This window comes from Malus sylvestris, chromosome 14 (assembly GCF_916048215.2).
Source record: "Malus sylvestris chromosome 14, drMalSylv7.2, whole genome shotgun sequence".
NCBI lineage: Eukaryota > Viridiplantae > Streptophyta > Magnoliopsida > Rosales > Rosaceae > Malus > Malus sylvestris.
Window position 1 is genome coordinate 15,712,466 of NC_062273.1, and position 16,533 is coordinate 15,728,998.

The 16,533-nt window shown below is 39.0% G+C and overlaps 1 protein-coding gene and 1 pseudogene across 1 annotated transcript; one reads left to right on the top strand and one right to left on the bottom strand.

The window, feature by feature from the left end:
• Window positions 1-216: 216 nt before the first annotated feature.
• LOC126599049 (uncharacterized) lies at window positions 217-8,118 on the bottom strand. The gene is made up of 5 exons (XM_050265417.1): window positions 8,114-8,118; window positions 7,192-7,869; window positions 2,220-2,351; window positions 1,753-1,840; window positions 217-327 (listed from the first exon to the last, which is right to left on the bottom strand). The coding sequence occupies exons 1-5, from the start codon at window positions 8,116-8,118 to the stop codon at window positions 217-219; spliced, it is 1,014 nt and encodes a 337-aa protein (XP_050121374.1).
• Window positions 8,119-10,321: 2,203 nt separating this feature from the next.
• Window positions 10,322-15,106, top strand: LOC126599051 (uncharacterized; annotated as a pseudogene).
• The last annotated feature ends 1,427 nt before the right edge of the window (window positions 15,107-16,533 follow it).

Here is a 16,533-nt window from a genome sequence, read left to right on the forward strand (position 1 = left end):
AAGTGCTTTTCCAGGATTTACTAGTATTTTTACTAAAGATTGTTTTCAAAAATATTTTCACAAAAAACACTTTCAATCATTTTAAAAGCACATCCAAACGAGTTTTATATTATTCATTACCACATATATACAGAGAAGTTTGAAATGATTCGAACCTAAAAGAAGGAAAAGCAAAAGAAACTCTTTGATTCTTTTGCTTTTACACAAAAAGGCTTTTTAGTCATGTTGTGGTCCGAACCCAAATATGCTAGAAAAACTCCTCCTAAAAATCCCTCCTCCTTCTACTGTTGCATTCATCTCTTCCTCTTCTACATTGAACCCTTCAACCTGCACAAAATTAACCTCATTAACTCTATGTTATCGCAATAACAGAAATTGTATAATTTAACATACAAAAAAGTAACGAAATCGTATATATAGAGTACTAGACTTGTAGTTGTCAGACCGTGAACAATAAACATAAATCACAGATTCACAATAGTAACATGACCAATCTGTTCAAACTCTTAGTCACACAAATTATAATTTAAGGTAATTAATCATTATTATGTTATCATGTAAGTTTATGATTACTTACCTTAATAGTTTATATGGTCAAACTTTTAGCCCATTGTCATAATATAGCTTAACAAGTATACACAAGGTAATATCATATTGCTAGACCTGCGTTATCAAATAAATTTGCTGAATACCATAAATTTAAACCAAATGTGTCTAAATTCTCAATCTCACAACATGTATAGTACCATGTAGTGGTGGTTCGGTATGGGATACCATACTGAAACTAGTATTCCAAATCCCAAGCCGAAATTTTTCTGGACGGAAATTTGAAGACTAATCCAAACCAAATTTTCGGGAATCCCAAAATATTTTTGGGATTTCAGGACAAATCAGGAATCCCAAATTGAAATATGAAATTATGAATTGTTCTTCAAATATATAATTCAAGAACACATTCATGAACTAGGAATGTCATTTCATTCACACTACCATTTAATCGAACACTGGCATGCCTGACTGTTTTTATCAGAGTCAAAATTTAAATTAATTAAACCCTTCATGTACTTAGACTAACCAACAACCCACATTAAGTTTAAACACAGTAATAATCTAATTTAACACTAAAAGTTAATGTATTTATGCAATAATATTATGTTTAATTATCTTAATTTAGATGATTTTAAACAATTTTAAAAGACTTTAGAATCTTGGTGTAGTCAACTAGAATTTTACAATATTTTAAAAGAGTCAATTCAAATACAGGGTAAGTCAACTAAGGGATTTTAAAAAACTTTAGAATCTTGATGTAGTCTACTAGGATTTTGAAGGATTTTTATAGAGACCATGCAAATCTATAGGTATTAAAAAATTACTAGATTTTGAAAGATTTCTTTCAATAAGAGATTTTGTAGGATTTGAGAATGAATGGTAAGCATAACAAGTTCCTACCTCCCCCCCTATGATTACTTTTCAACTACACACTTTCTTTCTCTCTTTCCCCACATTGCAACTTGAGCTTTATTTCTCAATCTCTATTTTCTTCGAGAAACCCATCATTCATTCCTTCTGTCGTCTCAGCCACCCACCCCATCCTCTCAATATACAATCTATATACTATTGTGTACAATCATATACAAAGATAACAAAGTTGATCATACCTTTGGAGATAGGACCTAAAGAAGGCGAGAGAGGGGGGTGGATAATTGAAGGGTTTGAGTTGCATTTGCTGATGGTCTCCTTCATTTTTCTGACCTTTGCAGTATCCATTCTTCCCTCTTGCATTTGCTGATGGATTCCTTCATTTTTCCTACCTTTGCAGCATCCATTCCTCTCCCTCTTTCTTGAATAAGAGGAATCACTTTTTAGAAAAAGTCAAAAGCCAAAAGCGCTTTCATGAATCAATGATTATGGTGGAAGGTTTGTGCCGTGGAGGACCATGGGCATGGAGGATAGGGGTTACTTGGGAGAACTGAGCACAATTCTTCATTCACTTTCAAGTTTAATCTTTTTTTTTATTTAAAAATAAATTTTAAAATGGCAAAAGAGTGTCTCAAAATCCATTTAAATCTTTAATCAAAGTCCATAAGAATCCTTTCAATTCTTTAATCAAAATCCATAACTTAAAAATCCATTTGAAAGTTGTAAGGATTCTACGATCATTTGAAACCTGTCACTTAAAAAAGTCTTTTAAAATTCTATGAAATCCAAATTCACTACACCCAGTTTTGTTGAAGTTTCTCTGTGGCCTTTTGGCTCTGTACTGTGAGATTCTCTCTTTCCTCTCTTCTGGACTATACTTCCTCGTTTTGAAGTTTGCAGCTGCTTCTTCCATCACTGAGCTCCCTCTAGTATTGAGGGTATAAATGTAAATGTAGGTAATAAAGATCCTACTTAGATATTGGATAGATATTGGATAGATAGCTAAGTTTGTTAAGTGCTTTCTATATACTTGTATCTATACAGGTTGTATGATTATTAAAAGTCAATGAAAAGATTATTTCTCAATATGGTATCAACCGCCTTCTGTCTTACGACCTGATCCAAACAGGCTACCGCCTTGCGACCTTTCTTCTTCCTTCCTTCTACATACGATCGTCGTCTTGATCTCCCAAACCCTAACTCTGTGCATCAATGGCGGCTCCTGCTTCTTCGTTAGATTCTACTACTCATGGTCATCCACCTCCATCCTCTGTCACGGTCTTTCCTCCGATGACCTCCTCCATCACAATTCAAAATATTGGATCTATGGTACCAATTAAGCTTACCACTACTAATTACCTCACCTGGAGTGCTTTGTTTGCTCCTATTTTTCGCCGCTACAATCTCACTGGCATCGTTGATGGCTCAACGCCTCCCCCGCCTCAAATGCTATTAGATGATTCTGGCAATCGTACGTCTCTCATCAATCCTGAGTATGTTTCTTGGTATGAGAATGATCAAAACATTCTCATCTAGCTAAATTCCACATTGTCTGAAACCCTATATCCTTACACTGTTGGAGTTAATTCTTCTCGCGAACTTTGGGCGAAATTGGAGTCCTGATTGGCTGCTGCTTCTTAATCTCACATTCATGATCTTCGATCGCGTCTGCGCACCATTACAAAAGGTGAATCTACTGCTGCTCAATTTCTCCAACAAATTGAGGAAATCACCGATGCTCTTGCGAGTGCTGGAGCTCCGGTGGTCGATTCCGAGCTCATTTCTGTCACACTTCATGGACTACCATCGGAGTATGATTCTTTTGTTGATGCTGTTCAATTTCGCATCAGATCGACTACCATTGATGAATTGCATGGCCTTCTTCTGAGTAAAGAAATTCAGTTGAATAATCGCAAGAAATAGCCTCTCACTGCTCCTTTCGAGGCGTTTAATTCTTCTACGGGTCTTCTTCCCGCACCATCTATGGCTCATCAGGCTTACACTGCTCTGGTTTATTCTTCACAGCCTTTCTCTTAAGGTCGTTCTTCTAATTACTCTCAAAATGGTGGTAGTTCTTCAAACCCTAGAAATTTCCAAGGCAGGGGTAATTTCAGAGGCAATTCTCAACGCACCTATTACCGGTTGAATAATTAGCGCTCTTCTCATGGTGGTCGTTCTTTCTCTGGCAAACACACTCCTTGCCAAATATGCCATCAATATGATCATGAAGCATTTGACTGTCCACAGCGCATGAATCTTAGCTACACTGGATCTTCATCTCACTCTGCTATGGTTGCTCATACTAATCCTACTTCATCTGCTCTCACTTGGCTTGTTAATTCTGGCGCCAGTTCTCACATGACTAATAACTACACAAATCTACAAAATCCTGAGCCTTATCGTGGTCCTCAGCAGGTCTGCATTGGTGATGGCAAATGTTTGCCCATTCATCACTCTGGTTCTTCTTCTTTAAATACTGATCACCATTATTTTCAGTTGAAAAATGTTCTTCATGTGCCTGATTTAAAGCAAAATTTATTATCTGTGAATCAGTTTCTTCTTGACAACTGGTGTTCCATGCATCTTTATCCTTTTCACTTCACTGTGAAGGATATTTCTTCGGGGAAGATGCTTTTTAGTGGACCAGTTCGTGATGGATTCTACCCTTTTCATACTTTGTCTCCTGCTCCTGGTTCTCCACACTTGTTTGCTGCTACAACAATGGCTTCTCAGGATCTTTGGCACAAGAAACTTGGCCATCCGTCTACCAAAGTTTTAAATAAATTGGCCTCTACTTCGTGTATTTCTATGTCTCGTACTATGAATAACACTTTCTGTTCCGATTGTGCTGTAAGAAAAAGCTCTAAGCTTCCTTTTGTTTCTAGTTCTTGTACTACAAGCAAGCCTTTAGAGCTTTTTCACATGGATGTCTGGGTACCAGCTCCTATTTCCTCTGTACATGGTTTTCGATACTATGTGATAATTGTTGATAACTATACAAAGTATTCTTGGCTTTATCCTCTGAAGTTCAAGTATGATGTTCTTTCTACATTTGTTCACTTCAAGTCTCTTATTGAAATAAGTTGGGTGTCAAAGTTATTTCTATTCGCTCAGATTCTGGTGGTGAATTCTTAAGCTCCAAGTTCTCACAGTTCTTACTTGACCATGGTATTACACACCAACTCAGCTGTCCTCACACTCCTAAGCAAAATGGGTGTGCTGAGCGCAAGCACCGACATCTTGTTGAAACTGCCCGTACTCTATTGACAGTATCTAAAGTTCCCTATCAATATTGGGATCATGCCTTCTCTACAGCCATTTATCTCATCAACCGGATGCCTACTGCACATAATGTCTCTCCATGGTAATCTTTATTCAAGAAAGCTCCAACATATGCTTCTCTCAAAGTCTTTGGTTGTAGTTGCTTTCCTTGGTTGAAGCCTTACACTACATCTAAGTTAGAACCAAAGAGCGAACATTGTGTTTTCTTGGGGTATAGTTTAAATCACAGAGGGTATCAATGCCTGGATCCTTTATCTCACCGAATCTATATTTCTCGGCATGTCATATTTGATTAGCACAATTTCCCTTTTCATAATCCTTTACCCGTCTCATCCTCTCAGTCTATATCTTCCTCACCCGTACATATAATCCCATCTCATCTCACATTCAACTTTTTTCAATCTTCCAAGCCATCATCACCCCATGCCTCTCCTTTCCCACATCTATCTCCTCCCTCATCTACATCTACATCCCAACAACTCCATATATCTCCTTCCCAAAATTCATCTTCCTTACCAAATTCCTCTTCTGCACCAATTCTATCCCAACACCCACATATCTCTTCTTCACTACTGTCCTCTTCTTCTCTCAACATTCATCCTATGCAGACTCGTTCCAAATATGGCATCTTCAAACCTAAAGCCTTGCTTGCCACTAAACATACTCTTCCATCTCATCTCAGTGTTGACTTTGTTCCTTCCACATATCATCAGGCATCAAAATATTCCCACTGGAGACAGGCAATGCAAGAAGAGTTCAATGCTCTTCTCAACAATGGTATTTGGTCCTTGGTTCCCTATTCTCCTTCGCAAATTCTAGTAGGTTGCAAGTGGGTATTTCGAATCAAACACAAGCCTGATGGATCTATAGATCGGTATAAGGCCCGATTGGTTGCAAAGGGGTTTCATCAACAGGAAAGGCTAGACTACACAGAGACTTTCAGCCCTGTTGCCAAACCTGTCACCATTCGCCTTTTACTCACTTTAGCTGCTCAATATGATTGGTTTCTCAACCAACTTGATGTCAGCAATGCTTTTCTGCATGGTACTCTTACAGAAACTGTGTTTATGCAACAACTTCCAAGGTTTCAGGATTTTACACAACCTGATTCTGTTTGCAGACTTCATAAATCATTGTATGGTATCAAACAAGCTCCTCGAGCTTGGTATGATAAACTACATGGTGCCTTACTCTCCTTGGGATTCGTTGGCTCAAAATCGAATAATTCATTGTTTGTTACGAATGATCCTCACTTGGTGTTTATCCTTTAACTACGTTGATGACATTCTTATCACAGGCCCTTCTCCTTCAGCCTACAAGCATGTTATTGATTAACTCAGTGCTCTCCTTCCTATCAAAGATCTTGGTTTTTTGCATTATTTTCTTGGTATTGAAGTTAAGCGTTCTTCCAAGGGTATTTTCATCTCTCAGCCATACATCTTGGACCTGTTGCACAAGGACAAAATGGATGGTGCCAAACCCTATGTCACTCCCCTGAGTACATCAAACCTTGATCGCTCTTCTCCTCTCTTGGATGATCCTACTGAATATCGATCTCTTGTTGGCGCCCTTCAATATCTCACATGAAATAGGCCCGATCTCTCTTTTGCAGTGAATCTTGTTTGTCAGTTTATGCACTATCCTCGCATTTCCCATCTTCAAGCTGTGAAATGCATTCTGCGTTATCTCAAAGGCTCCATTGAGTGTGGTCTCTGGTTTTTTAAAAGTTCTTCACCACCATCTCTCACTGCTTATTCCGATGCTGATTGGGCAGGCTGCTCTATAGATCGCCGTTCAACTGGTGGTTTTTGCATTTTGCTAGGGAATTCTATCATTAGTTGGAATGCTAAGAAGCAATCCACCGTGGCCCGGTCCTCTATAGAAGCTGAATATCGATCGTTGGCTAACACTGCTGCTGAATTATCTTAGATCTGCCAACTTATTGCTGATATTGGTCTTCCACTACCCTGTGTACCAAAGTTGTGGTGTGACAATATATCCCATTTTCCATGCTCGCACTAAGCATGTTGAATTGGACTATCACTACATCCGGGAAAAGGTTTTGGCTCATGAAATTTCTCTGCATTTTGTTTGCTCCCAGGATCAGATAGTTGATATTTGTACCAAGGCTCTGTCCAAATCACGATTTATGTTTCTCCGGTCCAAACTTGCTCTTCGGCAACCTCAGTTCAGTTTGAAGGGGGATATTTAGGGTATAAATGTAAATGTAGGTAATAAAGATCCTACTTAGATATTGGATAGATATTAGATAGATAGCTAAGTTTGTTAAGTGTTTTCCATATACTTGTATATATACAGGTTATATGATTATTAAAAGTCAATGAAAAGATTATTTCTCAATATCTAGGAGCACAATTTGTTCTAAAATTCTACAAAAAAATTGGGAAAAACAAAAAAAAATAAGACATGGGTTTTGATTTTAATTAAACATGGATTAAATCAAAACAAACGCAGAGCAGATTAATTAAAATTCTGGAGAGTAATATGATTTGCAAATCACCAGTGCTGGAAATCCTTCTCATTTGACCGTCCAGAAAGCTGCTTTCCGGAGAGCTTAAGTTCAAAGCTTGGTTCTGAAAACTTGGGGACTTCATGAGAGAATCAAAGCTTGGTTGGAAGTAAAAACCAGGCTTGTTATTATTTCCATCAAAGCAGTTACTGCTGTAGCTCATCTGCATAAACTTTACCGCATTCTCCGTGCTGCCATAGCTATGAGGCTCAAAAGCTTGATGAGATTCTTCAGCTTTGACCTCCAGAGCATCAAAAAGCGAGAAATTCGGCCACCCAATTGGCAAATTTGGACATTTTTGTTCCATTTGGTACAACTGGGTTTGCTGGTATAGACTTAATGTTTCGAACTGGTAACTTGGGGGAGAAGAAGAGATGAGAGATGGAGAGTTTGGGTCAGTTGCGTTTTGATAGGTTTGCTGGTTAGAGATTGCTTGGAGTTGAAGGAGGTCAATGTCCGAGAAGGGAGAGAATGGCTCGGAGAAGAACTGCAGGTCTTCCATTTCTGAGGTGGTGGAGTGGTGGTAGAATGAGTCGTTGACGACGTAGAGATCGGGCGAGGACTTTGTTGGAGACCCCAAAAGAAAATGGAAAAGTTGGAAACTGACCAGGAAAGTTAGGAAGTAGGAAGTATTAAGGCTACAAGTCAGTAATACAGTTAGTAAGTTTGTTAGTATTTAGTAAGAGTAGTTATGATTTCTCTTGTAAAAATAGAGTGGGTAATCTTCATTCAATCAGTTAATACAAATCCTATTTTCTCTCTCTAAACTCTCTCTCTAATATCTCTGTGTTCATCCTTCTGTTCATCATTTCTTCTTAATTTTCCCTTCAATTCCCAAATATTGCAATGTAGTTAACATGGTATCAGAGTCACCAGGCTCACGCCATAGATTCTGGTGGTTCCGGTTTTTTTATTAGATTTCATCTTCTAGTTTTATTTTCTCTTCAGATTTTTTTGAATTTTCCGTCAAGTTCTTCAGTGTTTCCTTCTTCTCTCTAATCCTTGAATCGGAGAAGGAATCAAAATCAATTTATTACTCAGTTTTTGTGGATGCGAATCGATTGAGAATGAGCGTTCTTGTGGAGATCCTTTGTGCCACCAGCGTGTTCCAGGCGCTCGGTTTCTTGAAGGGTTGGCGTAATTTCTTGTTGGGTTCAGAGACCTTAAGTTACTTGCTCAGTTTGACCTCTGTAAATCACCTCTCGAGAAGCAGAATCACTTGGCGATATGATATGGGTTCATCTTTTTCAAGAGAAATTGCAACCCAGACAACGGGATCAACAACTTAATCCACATAGAGATTGGATTCGGGTTCCAGAGAGATAAAACTTTGATCATTCCTAACTGGGTTTTGGAAGTTGATCAGAATCCATCACATGGGCTCAACATAACAGCAGCATTTGGGTAAGAAAGGCCTAAAATTAGATTGCTTTATGTGGCTTGCCTATCGTTGGTGGCATGGACAGAGAGGATGATGCTCCTACCGATGTCACAACATGGAGACAAAAATTATTTCTTTGCGACGGGATCTATTGTAGAAAAGGCGAATGGGGTGTTGATAGCATTAGGATGGGAGACAGATATAATCACACTCTTCGATATTGTTTGCGAATTTGATTTGTGTTTTGCTCTCTAGTGTGGAAGAAGGTTTAGACTTTTGTATAGTCTAAATGTTTGACGAAATGTCAGCTTAGAATTTTCATGTGAAGGTTAAGTTTTTTAGCCACTTCTTCTAAATTTCTTACTAAGATTCTTTCAGTATTTTGTAAATCAGTTAGTTTGTTATTGTGGGTATGAAGTCATTCAGTTGATATGTTGAGATTCTTCCAGTTGATAAGGGCTTGTTTGTGATATTTGCTTTCAAGATTCTTCATTGTTTCAAGATCCATGTTTGTGATATTTGGGATATTTGGTTCAAGAATATTGGTCATTGCTGGATTGTGCAATTTGTATGGTGGTGTCCAATTCTTTCTCTGCTTCACTGATATTCTGCAAGTTTATTGGGTTTGATCTTTCTGCAACTCTTGATATATTTGGAGAAATGGGTGTGAATTCTTGCATTTTGGCATGTATAATTTTGTGGTTGTTCAGAATATGCTTTGTGCCAAAATGAGAAGTGTAATGTCTGAGAAGATTGTTCAAGTACTTATTGAGGAGTTTGTGCAGTATGTTTTCGTATCATAACCGATAATGTCAAGTCTAACCAACTCAGTTGTTAGCATGTATCTACAATAAGTCCAGTTATACGATGAAGTTTGAAGAAGTTGATAACGGTAAATCCCACGAAGGGTAATTCCGTGATGTGAATAGGTAAATCCCACAAATGGTAGAAGAAGTTGTTAACGGTAAATACCACAAAGGGTAATTTCGTGATGTGAATAGGTAAATCCCACGAAGGGTAATCCTACATATATGTTGATTTTTTTTTGTTGAAATTGTGAAGGCCGATGCCATTGTTAAGAGTAGTTTTTTGGTAAAATCCATAAAGGGCGATCCCGTGGTACTATAGGTAAGGCCTATGCCACACTATAGTTTGTTAATTTTCTGTTTTAAAGGCTGATGTCAATGTTAAATGAAGTTGTTGACGGTAAATCCCACGAAGGGTAATCCCGCAAGAAATTGTTAGAACCGGCATGAGGATGTGTTACAACTTTATAAAAGGTTGTTCTTTGTGAAGCTCTTGTCAAAGACAGTGGAATATTGGAATTTTTACATGTGTGCATCATAGTTCTTTTCTAAGATCTTGGTCTGTATGTTGTGGTGAGGTAGTGAATATATTTAAAGTGGAAGGGCATCTTGTTGCTATCTGCTTCATCCGCGGATGTGCGTCCTACTGAGCTTGAAGAATACTTTAGGGCAGATTGAGATGTGTCTGTTGTGGTTTCGTCTTCACTGTTGCTCTGTAGTTTGTATCTGTCATAAAAGTCGCCCTTGCTTGCCTGAGATTTCAAGTCGATCTCACTTCATTCTGATGCAGTAGAAGCCGTTGTGTGGCTTAATTTGTCTTTAGCATCCTAGTTTCTTTTCATTATATAAATTTGATTGTTATTTGTAATAGTCTTTTGGTTAGAACTACAAAATAGTTTTACAATGTCATTGTTGTCAAAGTTGTGGTGCATTACAGTGGATGTTATTGGTACATTGCTAGCTTACAAGGGGGAGCTTAGGGACTACTATTGCATGGTAGCCAAAGTTGTAGGGCTGGAATGCCTGACTACAAAAAAGTGCATGAAGGCTTCAAATATGCATATAAAGACATGGCCACCAAGTATCCATGTTTCGGGCATGGTGCGAAAATGGCCAACATCATGTGGTGGAAAACTTGTGTCAGAGACTCCTTTATAAGGGTTGGATATCATTAGATGAGAAGGCATTTGAGAAAGTGTTTCGACGTATATATGTGTCATTTGGTTCCTCTGCTCCTTATTCCATCTTTCTTGACTCTCAACCCTTCTAAGATGGGTCCATGAACAAGGTCTTAAAGTTGGAATTATTAGCAATGTAGAATACCTTTATCGAGATGTAATTCTTCCAAACTTGGGTATGCACCAGGGAACTGATTGGGATTTTCTCATTGTACATGTCGATGGTTCAACTATGTGTTCTATTGTCTGGTTTCATAGGAATGATTGCATATATATTCTTCCAATCTCAAACTAGGTTTCCCCAGTTGAGATTGAGGGGGAGTATTAAGGGTACAAGTTAGTAATACAGTTAGTAAGTTTGTTAGTATTTGGTTAAAGTAGTTAGAATTTCTCTTATAAAAACAGAGTGTGTAATCTTCATTCAGTCAATTAATACAAATCTTATTTTCTCTCTGTCTGTCTCTCTCTCTCTCTCTCTCTCTCTCTCTCTCTCTAATATCTCTGTGTTCATCCTTTTTTCTTAATTTTCCCTTCAATTCCCAAATATTGGAATTTAGTTAACAGGAAGAAGCAAAAGCAGTTAGGTTTTGCTTTGCTTTTTGTGTAATTTGGTCATGAAACGGCCAATATGTACTGACATATTTGGGCTGGTTTTATTAAAACTTTTGAAAGATGGTTTTCAAACATCACAAGAAGAGACCAGTCCAAATCTCTGTTATGCTATATAAAGGGCTAGATTTTGCACATTTGCCCCCATTGTTTGTTACAATTAAAGGGTTCTCCATGTTTGACAAAAAAAAAGGGTGGGGGTTCTCCATAAAAAAATTCTTTTAGTTAATAATCACAATAGTTTCCCTCTTTGTTTGTTGGCCAAACTTTTAGGTTTCTATAGTTGTTGGACTTTGATTAGGACAAATTAGTGAAGCTAGTGGATTAGGGCATGTTGAAGACATACATCAACTTTATATTCATTCAACTTTTTGTAAGGATGTGCAATGTTTTCTCACATCAAAAAAATTAAGAAATTTTAAAATGACTTGTAAGGATTGAGTCAAATTGGTATTTTAGTTGTTGGGGGACTTTTAGGTCAGGGTAGACTTGGGCTTTGAGAACGTCCTTTTATCTCCCTTGGTACGGATTCGTAATAAGTCATGGGATATCTCGAAAAAGTTAACTTGTCTTAGGAAATACCTCAGTAACATCAACGGCTCGAAGATCGCATGAATGATCAAGATAATGACTTGCTCAAGTGAAGATTGGTGTGGAAGCTAGAAGATTATCAGTTGACATAAGAGAGAAAGGGTTTGCATGGTTGCATGGCATTCTTAGCTGCATGATTTGGGCTTTCCTAGGGTGACATCAAGGCTTCTAGTGGTTGGGATGTTTGATGGAAGGTTGTGGGAATTACTAAGGTTGTATGGATGATGATGCTTAAGGCCTGGAGTATGCTTCTAGGCTAACTGGAACTCTCTAGGCTTATTTACTAGGTGGTTCTCTCTTCTTGCATTTCTCCTATCTCTCTCTATGTTACTTTAATATTCTCTTCTAATGGCTTCTCTCCCTCTTTTTGTATGTGAACGGTTCTTCTCTAGGCTTCAAGAAAATCTCCCTTTGTGGCTTGGTCTTCCCCTTCTTTCTCCCTAGCTATCATATTATTCCCATTTTGGTGTAAGATAATTGCACTGTTGAGACCTGCAGTTTTCTTTTTCTTGAGACGCGGCTTTACTAGGGAAGCCTTTCACAGACGCTACTTTTGGTAGTGCACCTTATGGCTTTCACGTTTTGGTTGTCTGTGTAGGCTAAGAAGGGAAAGTCAGCATTAAATGCCTGACTTGCTTCAATGATGCCTGATAACCTAAAAGTCTTCAATGACCTCGATTCGATATAGGCCTGATAACCTTCTGTAACCATCCACACCACAATCCACTTGACAAAACCTGAATATGTGACTTGGGCTTAGTATGGATAATGACTAAGGAAGCATGGCGTGATGAATAAGCATGAGCATGGCGTGAATATCTGGCTTAATCACTATGGCATGGCATGTTGGTAAGTATATTCCTCGTCAATCTCGCGCCTTGGCATGTGTTTGGGCTTGAATGTAAGCTTTACATGACAATTGGGTCTTGAGACTTGGTTGGATTGGTGTGTGATTTGGGCCCCAACATTAGCCCCCTTGATTATTTAGGCTATGAGACATCTTGAGTTGGCTAAATAATCAAACCAGGCCCAAGGGATTCCTTTTTAAACATGGGCTTCCTTATTGGACTCATCATCTTCCCGCATGGTAGCTAATAACTAACTGCCATTGTGCTCCCTTGCCTCCTGTGCACGTCCAATCATATGGAGAAACTATGGGTATTCCTCCACCTCTACTTGGTAATCGTTACAAACTGCTCTTCTCCCTAGGACAAATATTTAATTTGTCCTTGTTTTTCCTTCTTCTTCTTTAATTCTCATTCCTTCTTTAAATTTTTCTTAATTGTTTTTTTTTTCGAATTTCTCTCTGCTTTTTACGCTGGGTTGTGCCATCATATTCATGCTTTTCCATGCTCTGTGACAAGTCTTCCTCAAGTAAGGAAGTTCTTCCCTTCACCCTCTTTTGAATTGTCTTCTTCTTTTTGGCTTGTTTATTTGCCCTAATGATGAAATTAGGCACGCATCTCTCATTTTCGATTACACATCCCAAAGATTTAGGGGTTTCAGCATCGGCTCACAAGGGGTGCGGCTTTTTCTTCAGGAAATTGAACTTCACTCCTTAGGCAGTCTGCTGCTTCAAAATCTTGTGCGTTTGCTTTCTGTGATTTCTTTCCTGTTTTTCATGTATAATGTGCAATTGTCATTTAGCCCAGCTTGTTTGCATGTTGATGTGTGCTTGAGCAAGATAAACTATTGATTGCATCAATATGCTTGGCATGATTAGCTTGACTGCATATAGCCTGTTTTTGCTTGGATATGTGCATAACATACTTTCCTTGACTTGATATTACAAGGCTTTGATAACATAGCATGTGTAGGGAAAGATGCATGTATTTTGCGTGATAGCATGTAAGGAAAATAATCTCATGTTAAAGTCTTAGACACTTTCATGAAAGGGTTTGACTTTTATAAATGTACCATTTTGCTTTCCCAAGGCTCGCTTGCTTGCTTTCCCAGGGTAAATTCCTTGTTATGCCTTGCTTTGCCTCCTTGTATATTTCTTTATGCATGTTACACTGGCCTGTAGTATCTATGGTTTGACGTTTGCTTTCCATAAGTGTGCTATGGCTGTGGAATCACCAAAGTGCTTAACTGCAGTGGACAGGTCTTTCACTACTGAGGACCTTCTTCAATGAGGCAGACCGCCACCTCCTCTTGGTGCTCAGAACAAAGCTTTGAAGAAAGATGAGCCCTCCTTAAACTCAATCCCTCTTATCGATCCCAAGCGTATTTTCCAATGCTGCATTAAGAATGGGTTGTTTCTCGCCATGCCGTTTCACTTTGAGTTCTCCTGCAGTGAGGCCACTTGCTTGGCAGATTGAGTGGACTCTGAGCTTGGCTTTGCGAACTAGTGTGCGACCTTGACAATGGCCAATGTTTTGGACGTTGTCTTCATGACCAAGAAGTAGGTTGTTTGCCTCGAGCCCAAACTTCTTCACCACGTGGCTAGGATGTGAAGTACAGAGAAACATACTTTGATTTGTGCCTGGGGAGAGTTTACCCCCACTCTGGAAGATGTTGCCAATATTATGCATCTTTCGATTGCGGGTAATATAGATCCATTCAATTATGTTATTCCTCCTGCATATACTGATACTTTTGATGTTTTAAAGAAGGGTGCCTCTACTTATCCAAGCAATGCTCTCTGCTTTAATGAGTGAATCAAACATTTTTGGTAGAAAAAACAAGAACCAAACTGCCGGTTCGAGGCCATGTTGTGTTGTAACTAGGCTGCTTTATCTTCTGCGATAGTAAAGATACTTTCAGCCGCTAAGTAATTCTTTGGGCCATGATGATTGCGTGTGCCTATGTGGTTCCACTGGCTTCGTTGTTCCTTGGGCTTTTCCACCATGAATTAGATTAGCTTCATAATTCTGATGAGCAGGTTGTGGGTAGTGCCTCATTGAAGAGTTTCCTCTGTGTTAGCTTTATGCAAATCTTCATATGGGAGCGTATTAAGGGTTTGAAGATAACCCTCTACCCTTCCGGTGCAACGAAGAGCTGTTATGTTATTGGTTTTTCCTCTTACTTGCCCATAAATCTCCCGCTGGCTTGCAAGGGGTTCGGGAAGATTCCAGCAAAGAAGCAGGACTTCTTGGAGCTTTTAGATGACGTGAATAACTTTGTTTTCCATCCGTACGCGTTAGTCCCTGAAAGTTTTGCCTCTGTGATGTTTTTTACTGATGGTGTTTGTGGTGATGATCCAAGTGTGATGTCGATTCCTTTTTCCGAGAATCTAGATTTTTCTTCGCTCACTGAAAAAGTCATTGGCTTTGCTGGCTCCTTCAATCCCCTTCCTATGAGAGGATAGCGAGGAAATGAATGTTGTTTACTCCCCTTTCAAAATGCGATGTCAGCTAGGCTTTGACCAAGGTGTGCCACGATCTTCCCCAGCCGAAGCTAAGGCTCGTTTCAATCATTTATTTTGGAGTTATATGTATATACCTCTGGAATGTCTTCACCTTTTCTATTATGTCACAAACCAGACCCAGGTAAGCCGTATCTCCAAAGGCTACGTTGCTTATTGGTTAAAGTGTTTCATTGTCATCCTCAAATTCCATGGTGATAAGCAGCCACGGTTGTTTCCCAACATTGTCAGCCACCTCAGACTAGTGTTAGATCCTACAGCTACTGCTTCTGGATCGAAGCGCCGATGCTTTATTGCAACAGAGAAAAGCAATGTTTTTGGTGATTCTTCCAGAAGTACCAAGAAGAGTAAGGCATTTGGTGTTGGTGAAGGAAAGCTTGCAGGTCAAGGGAAGAAAGCGGCTTTGGGTATATTTCTTGGCTTAACTTCTTTTGCTAATTTTCCCTTTGCATGTTTTTCCTTAATGCTTTATATGTTATGCCTTAAATGATGCAGTGAAGCACTTTAGGCCTCGAGTGGTGAAGGATGGTTTTCCCAACAGGAAGCTTGATGCTTTCCCCACCCCAAGGAAATCGAATATTCAAGGTTCCTCAGCGAAGCCAAGGATTGGTAATAGATCTTATTCCTTCCTTTCTTTACTTTTGTTGATTTGCAGTTGTATGCTAGCCATGGTTTTTGTTACAACCAACGAAGCAACTCTTGTTGCCCTTGCTAGTAGAACCAGTAATGCTTCAACATCCTTTTTTTTCCAGCACTCCCAAGCTTTATGAGTTCCTCGATATTACTGCCGCAAGTGAGGAAGAATAAAGCGCTGAAAAAACTAACGGCGATGAGGTAGCTGACGAAGGCTTGGATATTGTGGAAAGCAGCAATACAAGTACCGAGTCTGACCCTGGGAGTGGAGGACATCCTCAAGCTTCCTTAGGGAAGGACACGGAAGGTGAAGACAGTATCAGAGAACTAAGAGGCAAGGATGACAACAAAGCAGCAAAAGATGTTGATCTTAACGAAGTCAACAGATTTTTGAATGATGATGTTCAGGTAGAAGCAGAAGATACAGAGGCATGTATCCCTGTCCGTCGTTGATGCTTTCCCTTGTGTGAATTTGCTACTGTCAACCTTCTCCTTAAGTCTTTGAATTTTGCTTAAGCTTGCATGTGCATGTAGGAAGTAGCTAAACTTTGCCTAGCATGTTTTCTTCGTGTTTTTGCATGTGCATGTATAAGCATGTTGGTCTGTTGGAATTATGTATTGGATAGCTTCTGAGCTTCTGTAGGCTGTGTTGTTGTGTGTCTCCGCTTGTCGATTTATCCCCTTACTTGTGTATACTTTCATGTTTTCCTTGTAGGTGAATGATGGTGCTGCAGAGG